Here is a 16,098-nt window from a genome sequence, read left to right as displayed (position 1 = left end):
ACTCCCCGCAGTGAGGACCCATTCAACCCTTTTTCTGATTTCCTCTGTATTGCCCATCTCTGCCGCCTTGTAATGTCTCAATCCATCAACTGTCTGAGGGAAAAACACTGACTTTATATGCGAAATCTTGATAGTTTCGGACTACTTTGGCTTTTATTGCAGGGGAAGACAGAGCATCTAGTCACGTTAGAAGTGTGCAGAGTGGAACTCACGCCACATTTTCAGTAAGATATGTCTGTAACCTGCAGGGAAACTTTAGAACCAGCCATACCCGCTAATGGCCATGCAGTATCTCTTCCTCTGCAAATAGACATATTTACAAGCTTGTGCCAGAACACACTGCCAGGGGGATGTGATAATGCCTTACACTGGCCTATAATGGCAGACATAAAGCAGTCAGTCAGTGACATGTCATTAGCTTAAATCACACTTTTATGTCTCTCTCTACTTCTTTTTTTGCACTTTCTACCTATCCCTCTTTAATGTTTTTTCTCCCCTCTCATTCTACTCTCCCCCTCTGTCCTTCTATTGCCATTCGCTGACAGCTTCCATTCCCTCTTTCCTCTCCCTGTCTCTCATGTTCCCCTCCCTATCCCTTCCCCTAAATCTCCCCCTTGTCTCCACCTCATACCACTCACCGTTCCCCCTTCCTTAATCTCGTTTTATTTTACCCCCGCAGCACCGATCAATCATTTATTTTTAGCACCTTTATCATTTTTTCTCACCAGGCTTATGTAGTGTGCAGGTTTCTAAATCTTTATAAATGTGTGTGTGTAGCCTTGTGCATGTGTATCGGCTAGGTAGAGGCTCACTGGTGGACTTTTCAGCTTTTGTGAGACCCTGTTATCATGAAAGCACTGTGTGTGTGTGTGTGTGTGTGTGTGTGTGTGTGTGTGTGTGTGTGTGTGTGTGTGTGTGTGTGTGTGTGTGTGTGTGTGTGTGTGTGTGTGTGTGTGTGTGTGTGTGTGTGTGTGTGTGTGTGTGTGTGTGTGTGTGTGTGTGTGTGTGTGTGTGTGTGTGTGTGTGTGTGTGTGTGTGTGTGTGTGTGGGCTAAAACATCAGAGCATATGCAAGGGAAAGTGTGTGACTATTCAACTTCTATGTGAATAGAGTGTGTTTTAAGAGCTCTTTTCAAGTGTGTGATATCTAGCTATTTCTGCAATCTCCAGAGATGATATTCTCAACAACTCCCACTGCACTCCTGTATTAAAAAAACCCTGCTGGAATGCAGATGCCTAAGCAACACAAATAACAAACATAGAATAAACACAACAACAGGATCTCATGGCTTAGATGCTGTTGTTTATTGTCGATTCATTATTTACCACAGTGAGGCGTGTTCGCAGACGTCACGCCATTAAACATTCATCTCCATGTGGACTTGAAGAATGTCACCATCAATCACCGTCACCTTCACTGTCAACCTGCCTCTCCCTCCTCTCTTTCACTAGCATCTCCCTTTATCTCTCCTCACCCTCTCCATTCACTTCCATCTCTCTAGTTGACCTTTCTGTCTTTCTTTTCATCTCCTCCTTGTCCTTCAACTCCTCTTTCTCACCCTTTATCCCCCCTACGGTGGCCAACAGGTGCTAACGTGCTAACAGCCTAAAAAAAATGCTGCAAATAAAAAATGCTGCAAATAAAAAATGCTGCAAATTTAAAAAGAGCTGCAAGAAGTTCAAAACAAAACGGAGTTTGGGGTTTATCATTGTTTTGTCAGTACATTTGAAATGACCTACGTAAACTAGCTAGCTTAAAGCAGGTGTGCAATAATAGGAATAAAATCTTGCAATCAAACGATTGAAATATCCAATAAAACCGACATTTTCGGTAAGTGTCCAGTGACAGTTGGCCAACTTTATATTTCCCGAAACGTCAACAAGTGCTCCGGTCCCAGCGGTGTGCCCATGTCTGATGTGTTTTGAGCTTCTTGCAAATAATAAACACTACTTCTTGGAAAGGCTGCTCATGTTCCGTCAAGTTGGTGAATGTTTTCTAAATGCCTCACGTGTTGTCAAGTTGGTGGAGATGTTTCTTCATTTGCATTTGTTTTGGCACATTTGAATATTTATATTTGCATCATTTTTGTAATTGCAGTGCGTTTCTTTCTTAAGAAATGTTGTGGTGCATTGGCACCTGTCTGCCACCGTATTGACCAGTCCACCATTTTCAAATTAGAACGGTCATTTTCTTTCATTCCCTTTGTTATTGTTGTATGGTAATAACATAGCTGATGCTTGTTAGACTTAAACACATTTGCCAGCATAATAAACAGTATCCCTTTGATCTTCAGCATGCTCTCATTTACTTCCTCCATTTGGGAGTTCTCTGACTCAATTCCCCAGGAAGACTCCTGTTTTGGAAGCTCAGTTAAAGTTATGCATCAACTTTGCAGCTGCAGGAGGGAGAAATAATTAAATGATGGAAAGCAGCAAAGTGCAGAATTGTACAAATCCAGCACCAAATCACACACAAGGATTGCTTCTAGATGAGATCAAACAGTGATACTAACTTATTCCTGACCTTAAAGTCACATGCATTCATCAAGTGTAGCCAGACTGAATTTAAAAGCCAGAACATCGAAAAGATGATGATAATAATAGCATGTACAGTACAGTATTTGTCCATTAACTTCCATCAATACTAACCTTTTCCATATAAATGTTTCAAATTGGATGTCGACCTTCCTGGCAGCCTTGAATTTAATTTTACATTTTCATTTCACAGACTCGAGATGTAAAATCAATCACAGTAAACATTTGGTTAACTATTTTGTCAATTGCATTTCATCACAGTTAACACAGTTTCATGCTGAGCCAATTTCAGTTGTCTGCAAAGCCCAAACGCTAACCCTTTAATGCAAGAAACAGTATAATTTTCACATCAGACAAAAATAGGGGTATCTTTTTGGCAGCTGACTGTCAAATGTTTAATGCTGTATGGATTTTCAGATGTTCTTTTCTACTATTGATTACATTATTTGAAAAAAGGCTGTATACAGCAGTGATGTAACATATTATGATTCCCTTCTCTCTCTGTTCAGATGCACCCTGCTCAGAGCTGCAAGGCATGTTGTCTGGACTGCTCCCCGACTCCCAGATCTCTGCGTCGTCCATGAGAGACATCCACGGCTCCATGGGGGCCGCTAGGCTGGTGGCCAGTCGCACAGGCTGGTTCCCCAACCCAACACAACCCATAGCTGGAGAAGAATGGATACAGGTACGTCACTTTGTCCTAAAGAGGGATGCTGGTTTCACAGTACTGGCTGCGTTTTTTCTAATATCAAAACGATTGTAGTCGGAGATCAGGGGCTACAGGTTGGGTTCATGCTACTTTATCTGAAAGGTAACTATTGCTAGATGGAATGGGAGCCTCTTTACTAGTTCTGCTTTTATTTCCATTATTCTTCATATTCAGTGGGTTGTAATTGCTGTAACGTAATTGTGTCAGAAATGTGTCATACCATCAAAACTGGGAGCATCTAACAAACCAACATGACCATCATTAGCTAAAGCATCTGCAATGGCAACGACTGGTGACAAATCCTGGACAAACTATTATTTCAAAGCCCATTTAGGATAACGGGTGGGTGCTGGAATCAGTTGTAAGAAACAAAAGGTGTACAAGATTACATTGCAACGTGTAGGAATACTGAGAATAAACCATATGTCAACTGGAAGGGCACTTGGAAGGGCATATGAAACATATTGGCGTTTCAGATAAGCTCCAAATTGTTATAGGTTCTGCCTTGGCCCATTCCACAGCTTTGCCCCCATTTTGATGAAAGTAGGCCAGTCGTGTTTACCATTATCCTGACTGACAAATAAAATGCCCAACAAACAGGACTCCTATTTGGACACCATTCAGAGACACCCACTAGCTTGTTATTCTGAATGTAGCCAGTTCATGAAATACCATGAAAATGCCCAAAAGAGCATTGTTTTTAAACATGGCACCTTGTGACAAATTCTATAATGAAAACCCAGCCTTGTGTTGGCTTCAGTGGAAGGTAGAGTTGCCACAGTAGGCAGACAATCTGGAAAGCGGTGGGCATCTGTGATCATGATGTTTCTCTGTGTTGCAGGTGGACCTTGCTGTCCCCAAGACGGTGCGTGGCATCATTACCCAGGGTGCAAGAGGGCTGGAGGGCAGCACCGGTGCTGAGAACAGAGCGTTTGTCAGGAAGTACAAACTGGCCCACAGCTTGAACGGCAAAGACTGGACGTACATGATTGACAGCAAGACTGGGTTTGCTAAGGTAAAGAAGAGGAACTGTAGTACACATGTACTCTCCTCTCTCCTGTTGTCACTGCCAGCTCTGCCTCATGTGTAGGTTATATATAACTCTGTTTCAACTCAGTCCCTCTTCACTCTCCCTGTCTTTCTCTCTCTGAGCCATGTCATTTAAAAAATACATTTGATTACAGCCTCAGCTCTGATAATAGTTCACTTGAATCACCTCACTCCTCTTCCTCCCTGCTCTGTCTCTGAGTCTCTTCCTCTATTTGTCTCTCATGGGTGTTAATTAAAAATGTCTTTCCTGCATCACCACTCAACACTCCTGGCAGTGTGACGCGAGACAGGGCACTCTCCTTTCTGAGACTCCGTCCTAAAACTACTAGAGCTTTTCTCCTGATGCTAAAATCCTGTTCTCTCTCATCTGCCCGTCCGTTTAAATGAGCATCCTGGGAAACTCATCATAACGTTACATTGCATTCTAGAAATGGGGAAATATAATTAAATGAATGAAACCAATATTGCAACTTTCACAGATCCCATATTTTGAAAAGATTGGAGCCAGTCTTGTCAGTTTTCAGCTTGAAATAAATATTGTGCTTTTTGCCAGAGGCTGCTGAGAGCCGCCTGAAAGAAATGACTTGACAATCAAAGGAAACAAAGTCTGTTATTTCGATGACACATGTCACACCGTGCTTTGAAACAATGCCGATTTGGATTGCCGTATGATTGTTGAGAGTCAGGCTCACGATTCTGCCACTGTTTCTCAATGAAACATGGAGAAATGACACATTTAACAACCTCTGCAGCGTTGACCTTTTACCCTATTGTTTCAGGATACTCATGCTTCCTTCAGCTCTAAACAATGTTCCCGCTCTGACCGATGCAATATCTATCAAACAAACGAAAGCTCATCATTCATTATATTGTATCTTAGAAGCGTCTCAGACAGCTTTGGCATGAAGACAAACTCTAGGACAAACGGAGAGGGATCTTACTGTGCTGAGCCACAGCTGCCATCCGTAGAGCATGCAACAGAACATTACTATATTCTCAAATGGAGTGAATGGATCATAGTGAAGTGTTATTGTGGCAAAACTGGCATGAAAATATCCTTTATACTAGAAATGTTTTATCTCACTTGTGATGTGAAAATAGTAGAGATCTCTCTATTAACGTGGGTATAACGTGCCTTTGCCCTGCCTTTTTCTAGATCTTCGAGGGGAACGGCCACTATGATACTCCAGAGGTGCGCAGGTTCGATGAGATAGTGGCCCAGTTCATCAGAGTGTTTCCGGAGAGGTGGTCGCCTGCTGGCATCGGCATGAGGATGGAGGTCCTCGGATGTGAACTGCCAGGTAAGAACATGCAAGATAACAAAAGGCTATACAATACAATACAATACAGCTTTATTTATAGAGCACTTTAAACCTGTACAGTCAAATAAACAAAACATACAAAACACAACACAGCACAGCTCACACACCATCAAATATAACACACCCAGAGAGAAACGTTCACATGCAACACACACACGCTGTCACAGATGAACTCACAACTACAAGCTTGCAGGAATGAACACTTGTGGATGCACAAACAAAAGCAAACAAATACATACATAACATCTGACCTTTTGTAAGAATTCTGACTTACATCTCAGAACCAAAAAAAAAATTAGCTTTTGATCTAATGCCAAAAGATTTTGCACGTGGCCCTTATTCTCTTCCGTAGGGTATGGCTCCATAAATAATAAACTGAGAAATAAAGATATTGGAGAAGACACTGAGAGGGAGGAATATTCTAAGTACATGGGAATGTTTCCTGTTTCATAAGAATACAATAGAAAAAAGCTCATACGAAACAAGAAAACACACATTCTCTTATTTGTTGTCTCTAGAGCAGCTCCAGTCTTTGTAATCGATGACATCATCGGTGATACTTATTTCTCCGGTTTCTTGCTTTGAGAGAGTAGCTCATATTAACAAATATTGGTTGAACTTTCCTGGTCCTCGTTAATAACATACTGGAATTTAGAATTGAACATGTAGTCCACTAAACACATAGTATCTATTATCTAGCTAAATAATACACATTATTGTTATAATAATAATATGTCTGCATATATTACATAATCCGTAATCACAAACAATCCTTAGTGACGTAAATGTGATGCGTGCTTATGAGGATTTAGAATGTGCGTGTTTGCTTTCTTTTTGTGTTCTAATCTGGTTTTGTGTTTGGCTTTGTGTATCTGTGTGTGTATAGCAAGCTATACCTACTGTATGTACAGTTATAATGCATGTGTGCGTGCACAGAGGTTAGAGTTAATCATCCTCCTCCAAAGGAAGTATTGGAGCATGTCTGGACAGGGATTAACATGTCTAGGTCAGGGGACGTTCACTAATGGTGGCCAGCTGTGTAGTTGCACTATATTATGTTAATACCATGTAGCCTGTGTGTTGTGAAGGATTAGGTGTAGACAGGACATGGTCTAGTGAATTTTGGATTTGTGATCAATCCGTGATCTCCTCAATGATTTGTGTAAAAGGTTGTATATAAAGAGCGTGCAGACCATTAGTCTGTGTGAGCTCCATTCATAACAATGTGTAACTGTTGTGGGGAGCTTGTTAGCCGCGGCAAGCAAATTATTCTCAGCTGCATACTGTAATAACTTGTATTATGAAGCTGACCATTGTACAAATCTCTCCACATTATTAACTGTGAGCAATAAAAGTGGCAGCAATACATTTTTCTTAATATGAAACAATCAGTTCAGATAAAGTCTGAATATTGAAAAGCCTAAAAAGTAACTGAATTGAAATGTTTATTTACCAGCCTCTTTCCTTAGTTGAAAATGGGACATTTGAATTGCTACTGTTATGGCCAACCTCCTCTCCTTTCCTTTTCCTTTCCTTTCCTTTCCTTCATTTCCTTTAATTTTCTTTACTTTCCCTTCTTTTCCTAATTATTTTTCCTTCCCTTGTCTTTCCTTTTATTTCATTCCTTTGCTCCCCCCCTTCCTCTTCTCATCTCTTCCCTCCCCTCTCTTCTTCTTTATGTGCCGTCCGATCTTACTGCTTTACTCAGACTGTGATATGAGAAAGGTGAAGACAAGAACAGGAAAGGACACGCACCTGTTCCCAGTGGACGAGAAGTGTCCTATATAACACACTACAGGAATGGGAAAACCCCAAGAAGCGAATAATAGGCCCCTTTATTCAGAGGTGGCTTGTTTAGGTGTTTTTATCCTGATTAAACCACATTTTTGTTTCATGTAAAATATGCATGTGCTGATATAGCAACCCTCAGGCGCAACAAAGCAGCAGTGATAACTTAAAAATAATCTTTGCTTTTTTACCAAACTGCTTTAGAGCTTTTACAAGTTATGTATCATGTATGGAAGCAAATGTTTTCTTTGTAACGGCGATGAATGTGCGCTATATGTCCAATCATGCAGACAGATCATGTAATTGCACCGGCCATGGTTTATCCTTCCCGTACACATTGGTTTTCATCGCACCTAACGACATCTCACTCGTGCTATCTGCAGCCATCATCTCCAGGATCGCAGTACGAATCAACCTCTTGGCTATTGCAGGTTCTGTGATTGTCTGCTCGTCTGGCTCTCTATGTCTGCGTGCCAGATGTTTGCCTTCTGGATGTAATCTGTGCGCAATAACAGTTCATTCCCACTTTACAGCACAGCAACTGCTCCTGCTGCCATCCCTAAATACCACACACAGTCACACACTAAGATCCTTCTACATCTTCGTGGCTTAGAGCAAATAGATTTAGTTGGATTTCACTTTGTCTGGTTTTTAATTGTCTGAAGTTAGGATAATAACCCTAAAAAATACATGATCTCATAAGTCGTGCAGCCAGAGCCATTTAAGGGCTATATATAAAAACAATAAAACTGAAAAACACATCCGAAAGACGAAGTACACTTTGTTTCTCTTCTCGCTTGTTTGGTATTGTGTGTGTGTGTTGGGTTGTAACGGGAGATAAAATATTCAACAGAGTGCATCAGCTTCAGTCCACTGAGCACAGCTGTTTACACATAAGTCACCAGCACACAAAGAAGCACACATTTAACTCCAGTGGCCCTCTTCTATAAATTCACACACATACACACGGCTGCAGATAGGAAGTAAGATATAAAGTCATGCAGGCCCTTTTCATCTCCTTTCTACGAGAAGAAATCATATGAGGTTGTTTTCATTTATCCATCTAATACTTTCCATGTATATAAACCAGACGCATTCGAATGATTCAACCTTGATTCATTCTTTTTACCAAAACAATGCACCCTTAAAGGGGCCGTACCATGCTTTTGGGGGGCTTTCCCTTCCCTGTAGTGTGTTATAGGTTTTTCTGCATGTAAATGTTCTGCAAAGGCTAAAATCCAAAGGTTCCCTCCCAATGTCTGAAATTGGATACCTTTGTTAACTTCCGTAACATAATGACGCCATTACGTAACACTCGTGCCTTATTGGCTAATGCTCCAACACATCAACTTTGATAAGCTAGGGGACGGGACATCTCTAAGTGAATCACAACCGAGCCAGCCAGCTAACCAATCAGAGCAGACTGGGCTCTGGTTTCAGACAGAGGGTGAAAAGAGGTGCTGCAGCACAGGCAGTATGAGAAGAATAAAGACCTTTCTGAACATGTGTAAACATGTCACGGTAGAGGCAAAGAATCCAAATAGGAACTTGAAAATTAGCACAATAGCTCATTAAGCCTCCTCGCTCGAAAAAACAGGATGGAAGTAGTTTTAACAACCCAGCATGTCCCAGTGCTGCTCAGGAAGTAAAGGAATGAATGAATCGATAAAGAAAGAAAAGGAGACATCGCAGTGTAGGGAAATCACATGTTCACTGACACACTAACACACACACACACACACACACACACACACACACACACACACACACACACACACACACACACACACACACACACACACACACACACACACACAGACCAGCCCACAGTGGATGCAGCGACCAGTGGCCTTTCCATTATTCAGTAGTTATTTTCAGGCCTCTGTACCCTGACATAAATAACAAATCTGCGCCCATTAAAACCATTTGAGATCATATGAATTACTCCCGTATTTAACCATCCATATTGCCAGTCTACTGCTATACATTGTATATCATACATCAGAAGTATTATGGACTGTATGTGTGTGAAGGCAGCATGCTTAACATTCTAGATTATGCATTGTTCAGTAGAGACAAAGCCAATCTGATACCATGCCAATCACAAACCTTGTATCCTCTAAACATCAGCTTTACAAACTCACAAATTGCTTTTCCATTACGGTATTGCCCCTGTATTGTTTTGTATTTAAAATGAAGTGCATTGACCTCGCTTCCGGGCTGTAAAACAATTTCCCCACACGGGCAATCTCAGCACCCAATTACAATGAAGAAATCCCAAATCACGGATACAGGGTTCTTACAGGGCACACAATAATGCAGTTTAGCATCTCATTATTTGTGGCAAACCCAAAACAGAAACGAAAGCCAGAATATTATTGCAAAACTCATTCTGATCATTCACGCTAGCTTTGGAGGCAACACGTAATTTAGGACTTGTAACCCCCGACTTGTAACTTGTAACAGAGAGACTGTGAAATACAGCGAGAGAAAGGCGGCTTTGTGTCCGCTGTCTCCAACAGCTTTGTCTTCATTCTGCTGCTGCTCTTTAGATCATGAATCCTCACTTGTCTCAAAACCTTAAACACTACCAAACATATCCTGACAGAAATGAAGCTTCCTCAAGTCAAGACTCAATCCACAAGTCCAAAAAGAGGTGGCCCGAGTAAGGAATTGAAGATGAGCCATCCACTTAACATGGCTAGCCCAATGGGCTGTTACGATACAGCTGGTGCAATCCTATCCCATGCCTTGTTAAGTTGGGCCAGTTATAGCAAAGTGTTGCAAATGTGACGATCTGGATAACTTGGAGAGATACCTAAAAAAAAAGAGATGGTTGTATGTGACAAATCCTATAGCGGTTTCTTGTTAAATAATACTGAGGTTATAATATAACCAAGAAACTTCCCTGCGTCACCATTTCAGATGCTAATAGTGTTGAATCGAAAACACACACACTCACACAAACATCCACATGTCCATCGCCATAGTGGCACCCAGGAGGTAATGTTGTTTAGAGTTCTTGTTCTATCTAGAACATTCTCTAGGTGTTCCGCTGTTCCAGTTTTCCTGCCAATCCTTCAGGTTTAGCCAAGAGTGTGTGTCTGTGTGTGTTTCCCTTGTACAACATTGCTGATAGGTTTCACATGTGAGCCGTGGCTCCGGTCCAGATTCTTTTGATGGGATTGGTGGGATGTGTCCTTACTTACTCTTCTCTCTCCTTTGGTCCTCCTTTGCATGTCATGTCTTTCTGCAAAGAAGTATACTATTAAATATAGGCATTTAGTTATGTATTGTTTATTAAGACATACTGTTTATACTAGTAATAGGTATCTCTAATACTATTAAAAGGGCAATCAATGGTTAGCAGTACCAACTCCGTTTTCGCCCCTTTGACTCCCTCCCCATTAGAAGAATGTAATAATTCCTGTCTCCTGCCAAGGCTCCTGTAACAACCCCACCACCACACACAGATGCACACCTACACTCCTTTTCTTTTACGTCTTCATCCTCCCTTCTCCCCTGACCTCATTACCCCCATGGATTTGTTTCCCTCTCTTCTTTGCCCTCATTTTGCTCACGTAGTTTCTACAGGCCCTTCTTTCTTTCATGTTATCCCTCATCTACCACAGCCTTTTAAACCTGTCACCAGTGCTATCTTTGAAAGCTAAAGTTCTCCCACAGCAGTTTCATAACTCCAGAGCCAAACCACCTATCAACTTTTGTACAGTTCCCAAACACATGATTGTTCTAACCCAAGGACCATACAGCATACAATCATGCTTTGTTCACTTTAGGAGGACAGTTAAGTGGATGACTTCCCTCTATTCATTTTTTAGATAAAAACACATGGAAACACTTCGGATTGGGCATTGGTTCATTGTGGGTGCATATGTGTTTATAAGTGCCTGTGTATGCAGAAATGCTTGTGTTCTTCCAATATAAATAATAAGGGTTTGGCTCGCCACCGTTTTGCAGAATTTCCCAGAAACTGATGCATTTTCTTCTCTATTTCTATCTGACTATTTATGCATCCAATTGTCCATCTATAAATCAACTGTTGGGTCCAATGTCCAAATTCCACTGCATGGTAAAGCTCGATTTGTGATGCTTTCAGTATCAGGTACGTTTCTCAATTTAGATGTAACTACGGTTAGCACCCTATAAATACAGGCGGAAATAGGAAAAAATGTAATATCCATAACTTTTGTCAATAGGAAACCAAATTAGAATTGCCTTAAGTGATTTGAATCAAGTCTTGACATCCTATAGTGGTAATGCAACAATAGATTATGTTGTTAGATTCTTATACAATTTTGTTGACATTCTAATTCAAAATTCACACCTATTGTGGCGAGCATTCACTCACAAACAGTACACAGAATAACCATTTATGTTTCAGCTTGTTCTGATGTTGGTTAGCTTCTGTGTGTATAATACAAAAGGGATACAATTGCCATTTTACTGGGTCCCCCTTGAAAATGAGATGATATATCTGAAATGTTCCTGATACAAAAGATTTGTAAGTGTTACAACTAGTGCTGCGTACCGGTACGCCGAACCGGTACTGGACTTGTAAAAAGTTTCGGTTCAAGTCCGGTTAAAACCGGAACGTCAGGAACCGGTACTTGGACTCGCAAAAAAACTAGCACTTACGTATATTCTGGTGTCTGTGGTTATTTAAACATTCCCTGATAAACGTTATTCAGCGTCAATAAATGAGTGCTAATCCCAGTGTGCTCAGTGTACAACATCACATGTCATTTCACCTTCGATTTACGGTTTGAAAACGTAGAATTTCGCCACATGCTAATGCTAACCGGAAGTGAAGAATTTTCAGAATAAAAGTTTTAAGTTAATAGTGTGAACTTTCGGTTTTTTCAGAATAAAAGTGATTTAAATTAGTGTTTTTAATTCAAAATTATGCCATATCAACATTGATTTTAATTTCTAACAGTATGTATTGTAGAGTTGTAGAAAATACATGGTGCACAGACAGTACAGTACATTCTGACTGTACAGTCACTAGAGTGTAGCCTATACTGTATATTAGGTGTGTAACAGTGTGATGCGTATAGTCTACTCTACACTCTACCTTTCAGCAACGTTTTAGGGATTTAGGCTCAGTCAGCTCAGGGACTGTTTGGTTACTTTAGTTTGGTAAATGAAATAAATGTTTGAACTTTGTAGTAGTTCACTGTAGTTGCTGTCATAAGTCATTTGTAGACTAAGTGGCACATTTGTACTTTGTAGAGAAATGTAGACACAAGTTGGAAGGGAGCACAATAAACCTGATGAGTTTGAATTTGAGTTGATTATGAGTTAATTTTCAATTGATAATTAGCTCACAATAAGTTCACTTTAGTTACTCACACAACTTGACACAAGCCATGGGTTCAGGTCCGGACTTATAAGTCCGGACCTGAACCTGAACCTCTGGACTTGAGTCCGGACCTGAACCTGAATGTGAGTCCAGGTACGCAGCACTAGTTACAACCATTACCCAAAATGTACATAAAGTCTGTCAATCTACCTGGCCGAAAAGTACTTATTGAGCCTTGGAAACCATCTCCTTGTGAACATATTACTGCTTGGTGAACAAGAAAGCTGTCTTTCTTTTCTTCAGAGCAGTTAATGGCATACTTAGCTTAATGGCTTCTGCCACACTTAAACTCATTTCCTTTGTAGCTGACTACTGCTCACTGATGTAGTTTGCCATTCATTGCCGGCAGCCTTTTTTATCATCTCAGTTGTTGTCGTACTTAGCTTCACACTTAAGGCTACAATTGCAGTCACATACCTTGTGCACAATGGACTAATGAGCAATTCTGTCTGTACTTTCCTCACATAAAGAGCTTTTGTGCTTTTAGTGGCACAACCGTGTAGCTCATGGCTCGGCTCTTTTTTTAGCCACACTCTAAGCTATTATGGTGGTGATTTAACTACAGTCATGTGTTTGGTGTAATATCACCAATACTAGGTTACAGAAGGTTATTCTCTCTCCACGTCTACCAATCGTCAGAACTTGTGGTCCAGTGCAGCACTTAACGTTTAACCAGATATTATTGGTAGCTCGCTGTACAATGGGCTAATTAGGCAGTTAGTCTCAATAGAGTTTCCTGCTGTAAAGAACTCATTTTCCCACCCACTCATATACTGAAGAGGGAGCCATAATTAGGCTCGCACTTTAAAGCTACGTATAAATTGAAACTGCACTTTTGGTTTTTTAAGTACAGTTGTATGATTTGCCATTCAGATGACTGGCGATTACTTTCATCCAAAAGCATTCTGTTTTCCACCATCACATCTCATTCCATTTCAAACCATAACATTTACCAGTCTTATTTTTAGTACTCCATGACTCAATTTTGGCTTTTCCTAGTTTCCTATCAATAAGAATGAATTATCTACTCTTTACCAATGTGTCACTTTTTGTATATCATAAGGTCTTGATAGATTCCCGTATTCAGATCACAATTGGTTTGAGTGATTATACACCTACGGTAGATATGTTATCCAATGATAGCTCGTATTCATTACCTAAAGGTGGAGTTTCCTATTAGAAAAAAACAGTCAATCACATAGTCATTAAGTAAAGGAAACCCCTTACCACACACACATGCACTATGTCACCAATAATTTGAGCAGGAACAACATTCTCTCTTCCACACACACACCATAACCCCACACTGTGTCAGTAGTCATTATTTAGGCTGACAGAGGTAGATTTATACCCAGAGCTCTTTCCATAATTGAACAGTTTTCGTCTCTCTGTTTCCGCCTCGCCCTGCTCAGTCAGCAGCTTCACAATAATAACAGTGTGTGTGTCTCTGTGTGCATCTGGTTAACAGAACACCTACTGTTTCTCAGTTTGAGGTGTGTGCAGAGAAAGAGATGGGTCGCTGTCATTCAGCTGTGTTTAGGATGACCCATCTGCAAACTGATGTAAAGATTGGTGTTTCCTTGAATCCTTGTGTTTAAAACACGGATGACTGTTTTGTCATACAAGTGACGTATACACACACTCTGGCCCTTGCATATTTCAGTGTTGGCCTTTTCACAAACAGAGATGTATTCTGTTTTAAATCAACTGTAGTCGTGAAAGCAAGCGTAATCCGGTGTGGCCTAAAACGACCACCCCAAGTGTGATTTCAGTGAGAACATAATCCAATGTAATTGCTGGAAGTCAACCATAACAATGTTCTCTGATCACAGCATGTCCTATTTAGAAATTGTGGATCAACATATTGTTGAGAACCCGGAGCCTTTACTGGAGGCGTACGTTCTGAACGCTCTCCAAATGTGTTTTGTGGGAGCATCAAAGCAGGATCACTGCCAATATGATCAAGTTAGTGTTTTCTCAGCGCTTTTTGATTACATTGTACACAAACACATTTCTGGCCAATAAGAAAATATTAGAGTTTTTATTTTAGTACTGTGAAATGTAAACAGCACTAATCGAAAAAAAGGACCAAAGTAGCCAAACGGACTATGGCTTCTGAAAGCACCCATAGTCACATATAGTTCATTACATTAAAAAGAAAGTTGAAAAGTTCATTCCATAAAAAACTACAGTAGCACATTTAAAAAGAGTTTAATTATAAAGTAATTTATACGATGACCTTTACAGTAGCGACTGAGAGAGCCATGATGGATAGAAATGAGAGGGGGTAGGAAGAGGAAGAGGAGAGGGAGAAATAACAGGACAGGAGACGACAGACTGAGAGCAACATTGGATTAGACGGGTGGAGAGGGGATAGAGTTAGAAACGGGAGGCTGACAGGAGCTGTGTGTGGTCACTAATTAGGGAAAAGGTGGTGAGAGGTTGAAAGGGTTCTGTTCCCTTCTCCATGTCCTTCTCTCTCTCTGTTCGTCTCTCCTCCTCATCTCCATTCCTTCCTCTCTCTTCCTTCCATATGGGGGGGCTAATTACAGTGGTAAAGGGCACCAAATTAAAACAGCTTAATGTCAGCAGCTGGGAGCTACTTATCCAATGTTGATATCTAATTCTGTGTGTGTGTGTGTGTGTGTGTGTGTGTGTGTGTGTGTGTGTGTGTGTGTGTGTGTGTGTGTGTGTGTGTGTGTGTGTGTGTGTGTGTGTGTGTGTGTGTGTGTGTGTGTGTGTGTGTGTGTGTGTGTGTGTGTGTGTGTGTGTGTGTGTGTGTGTGTGTGTGTGTGTGTGTGTGTGTGTGTGTGTTGATATGAGGCCACTCTGTTTGGGCTTACATTATAATGCCGCATACTTTCACTGTGAGCAGACTGTGTCAACAACCGCATTAAGTTATGCACATACACAATACACACTAGAACTCAGAGCTATTAGCAAAGGCTAGCAAAGGGTAAGAGTTCACGCTAAACAAGATACATGCAGATACCCATAGATATCACCAAGTGAGTCATGGAAACATCTAGAACAACCAAACAAGCAGTAAATCAACGTCCCAAATGTACTCAGTTGGCGGTTATAGCAGACATAAAATAACACCAGACAGAGTTACAGCACAGAAGGGAAGCGCTGAAAGGTTGAGGGATCGCAGAAAAAAAAGCAAGAAGAAAGAGATGCAGTCCTAACAAAAAATGATAGAAGGATCTGCGGGCAGACAAAAGAAAAAAAGGATGACTGGAAATCAAAATATGCCTCAGGGAGAGCTGACAGAGAGTAAGAGTTATGGGGAACAAAATTGCGGTTGCGGTA

The 16,098-nt window shown here is 40.9% G+C and overlaps 1 protein-coding gene across 4 annotated transcripts in view; it reads left to right on the top strand.

Annotated features, from left to right (window-relative positions):
• LOC117467131 (neuropilin-2-like) overlaps window positions 1-16,098 on the top strand; it is a 105,985-nt gene that overhangs the window by 60,860 nt on the left and 29,027 nt on the right. For all 4 annotated transcript variants that reach the window (XM_034110752.2, XM_034110750.2, XM_034110753.2 and 1 more), the window contains exons 9-11: window positions 3,044-3,219; window positions 4,085-4,258; window positions 5,450-5,594. In XM_034110752.2, the coding sequence (XP_033966643.1) occupies window positions 3,044-3,219; window positions 4,085-4,258; window positions 5,450-5,594 (495 nt within the window). The remainder of the gene's footprint in view (window positions 1-3,043; window positions 3,220-4,084; window positions 4,259-5,449; window positions 5,595-16,098) is intronic.

Source organism: Pseudochaenichthys georgianus, chromosome 21, assembly GCF_902827115.2.
Source record: "Pseudochaenichthys georgianus chromosome 21, fPseGeo1.2, whole genome shotgun sequence".
NCBI lineage: Eukaryota > Metazoa > Chordata > Actinopteri > Perciformes > Channichthyidae > Pseudochaenichthys > Pseudochaenichthys georgianus.
Note: the sequence above shows the minus strand (reverse complement) of the source record. Positions and strands in the feature narration are given on the sequence as shown.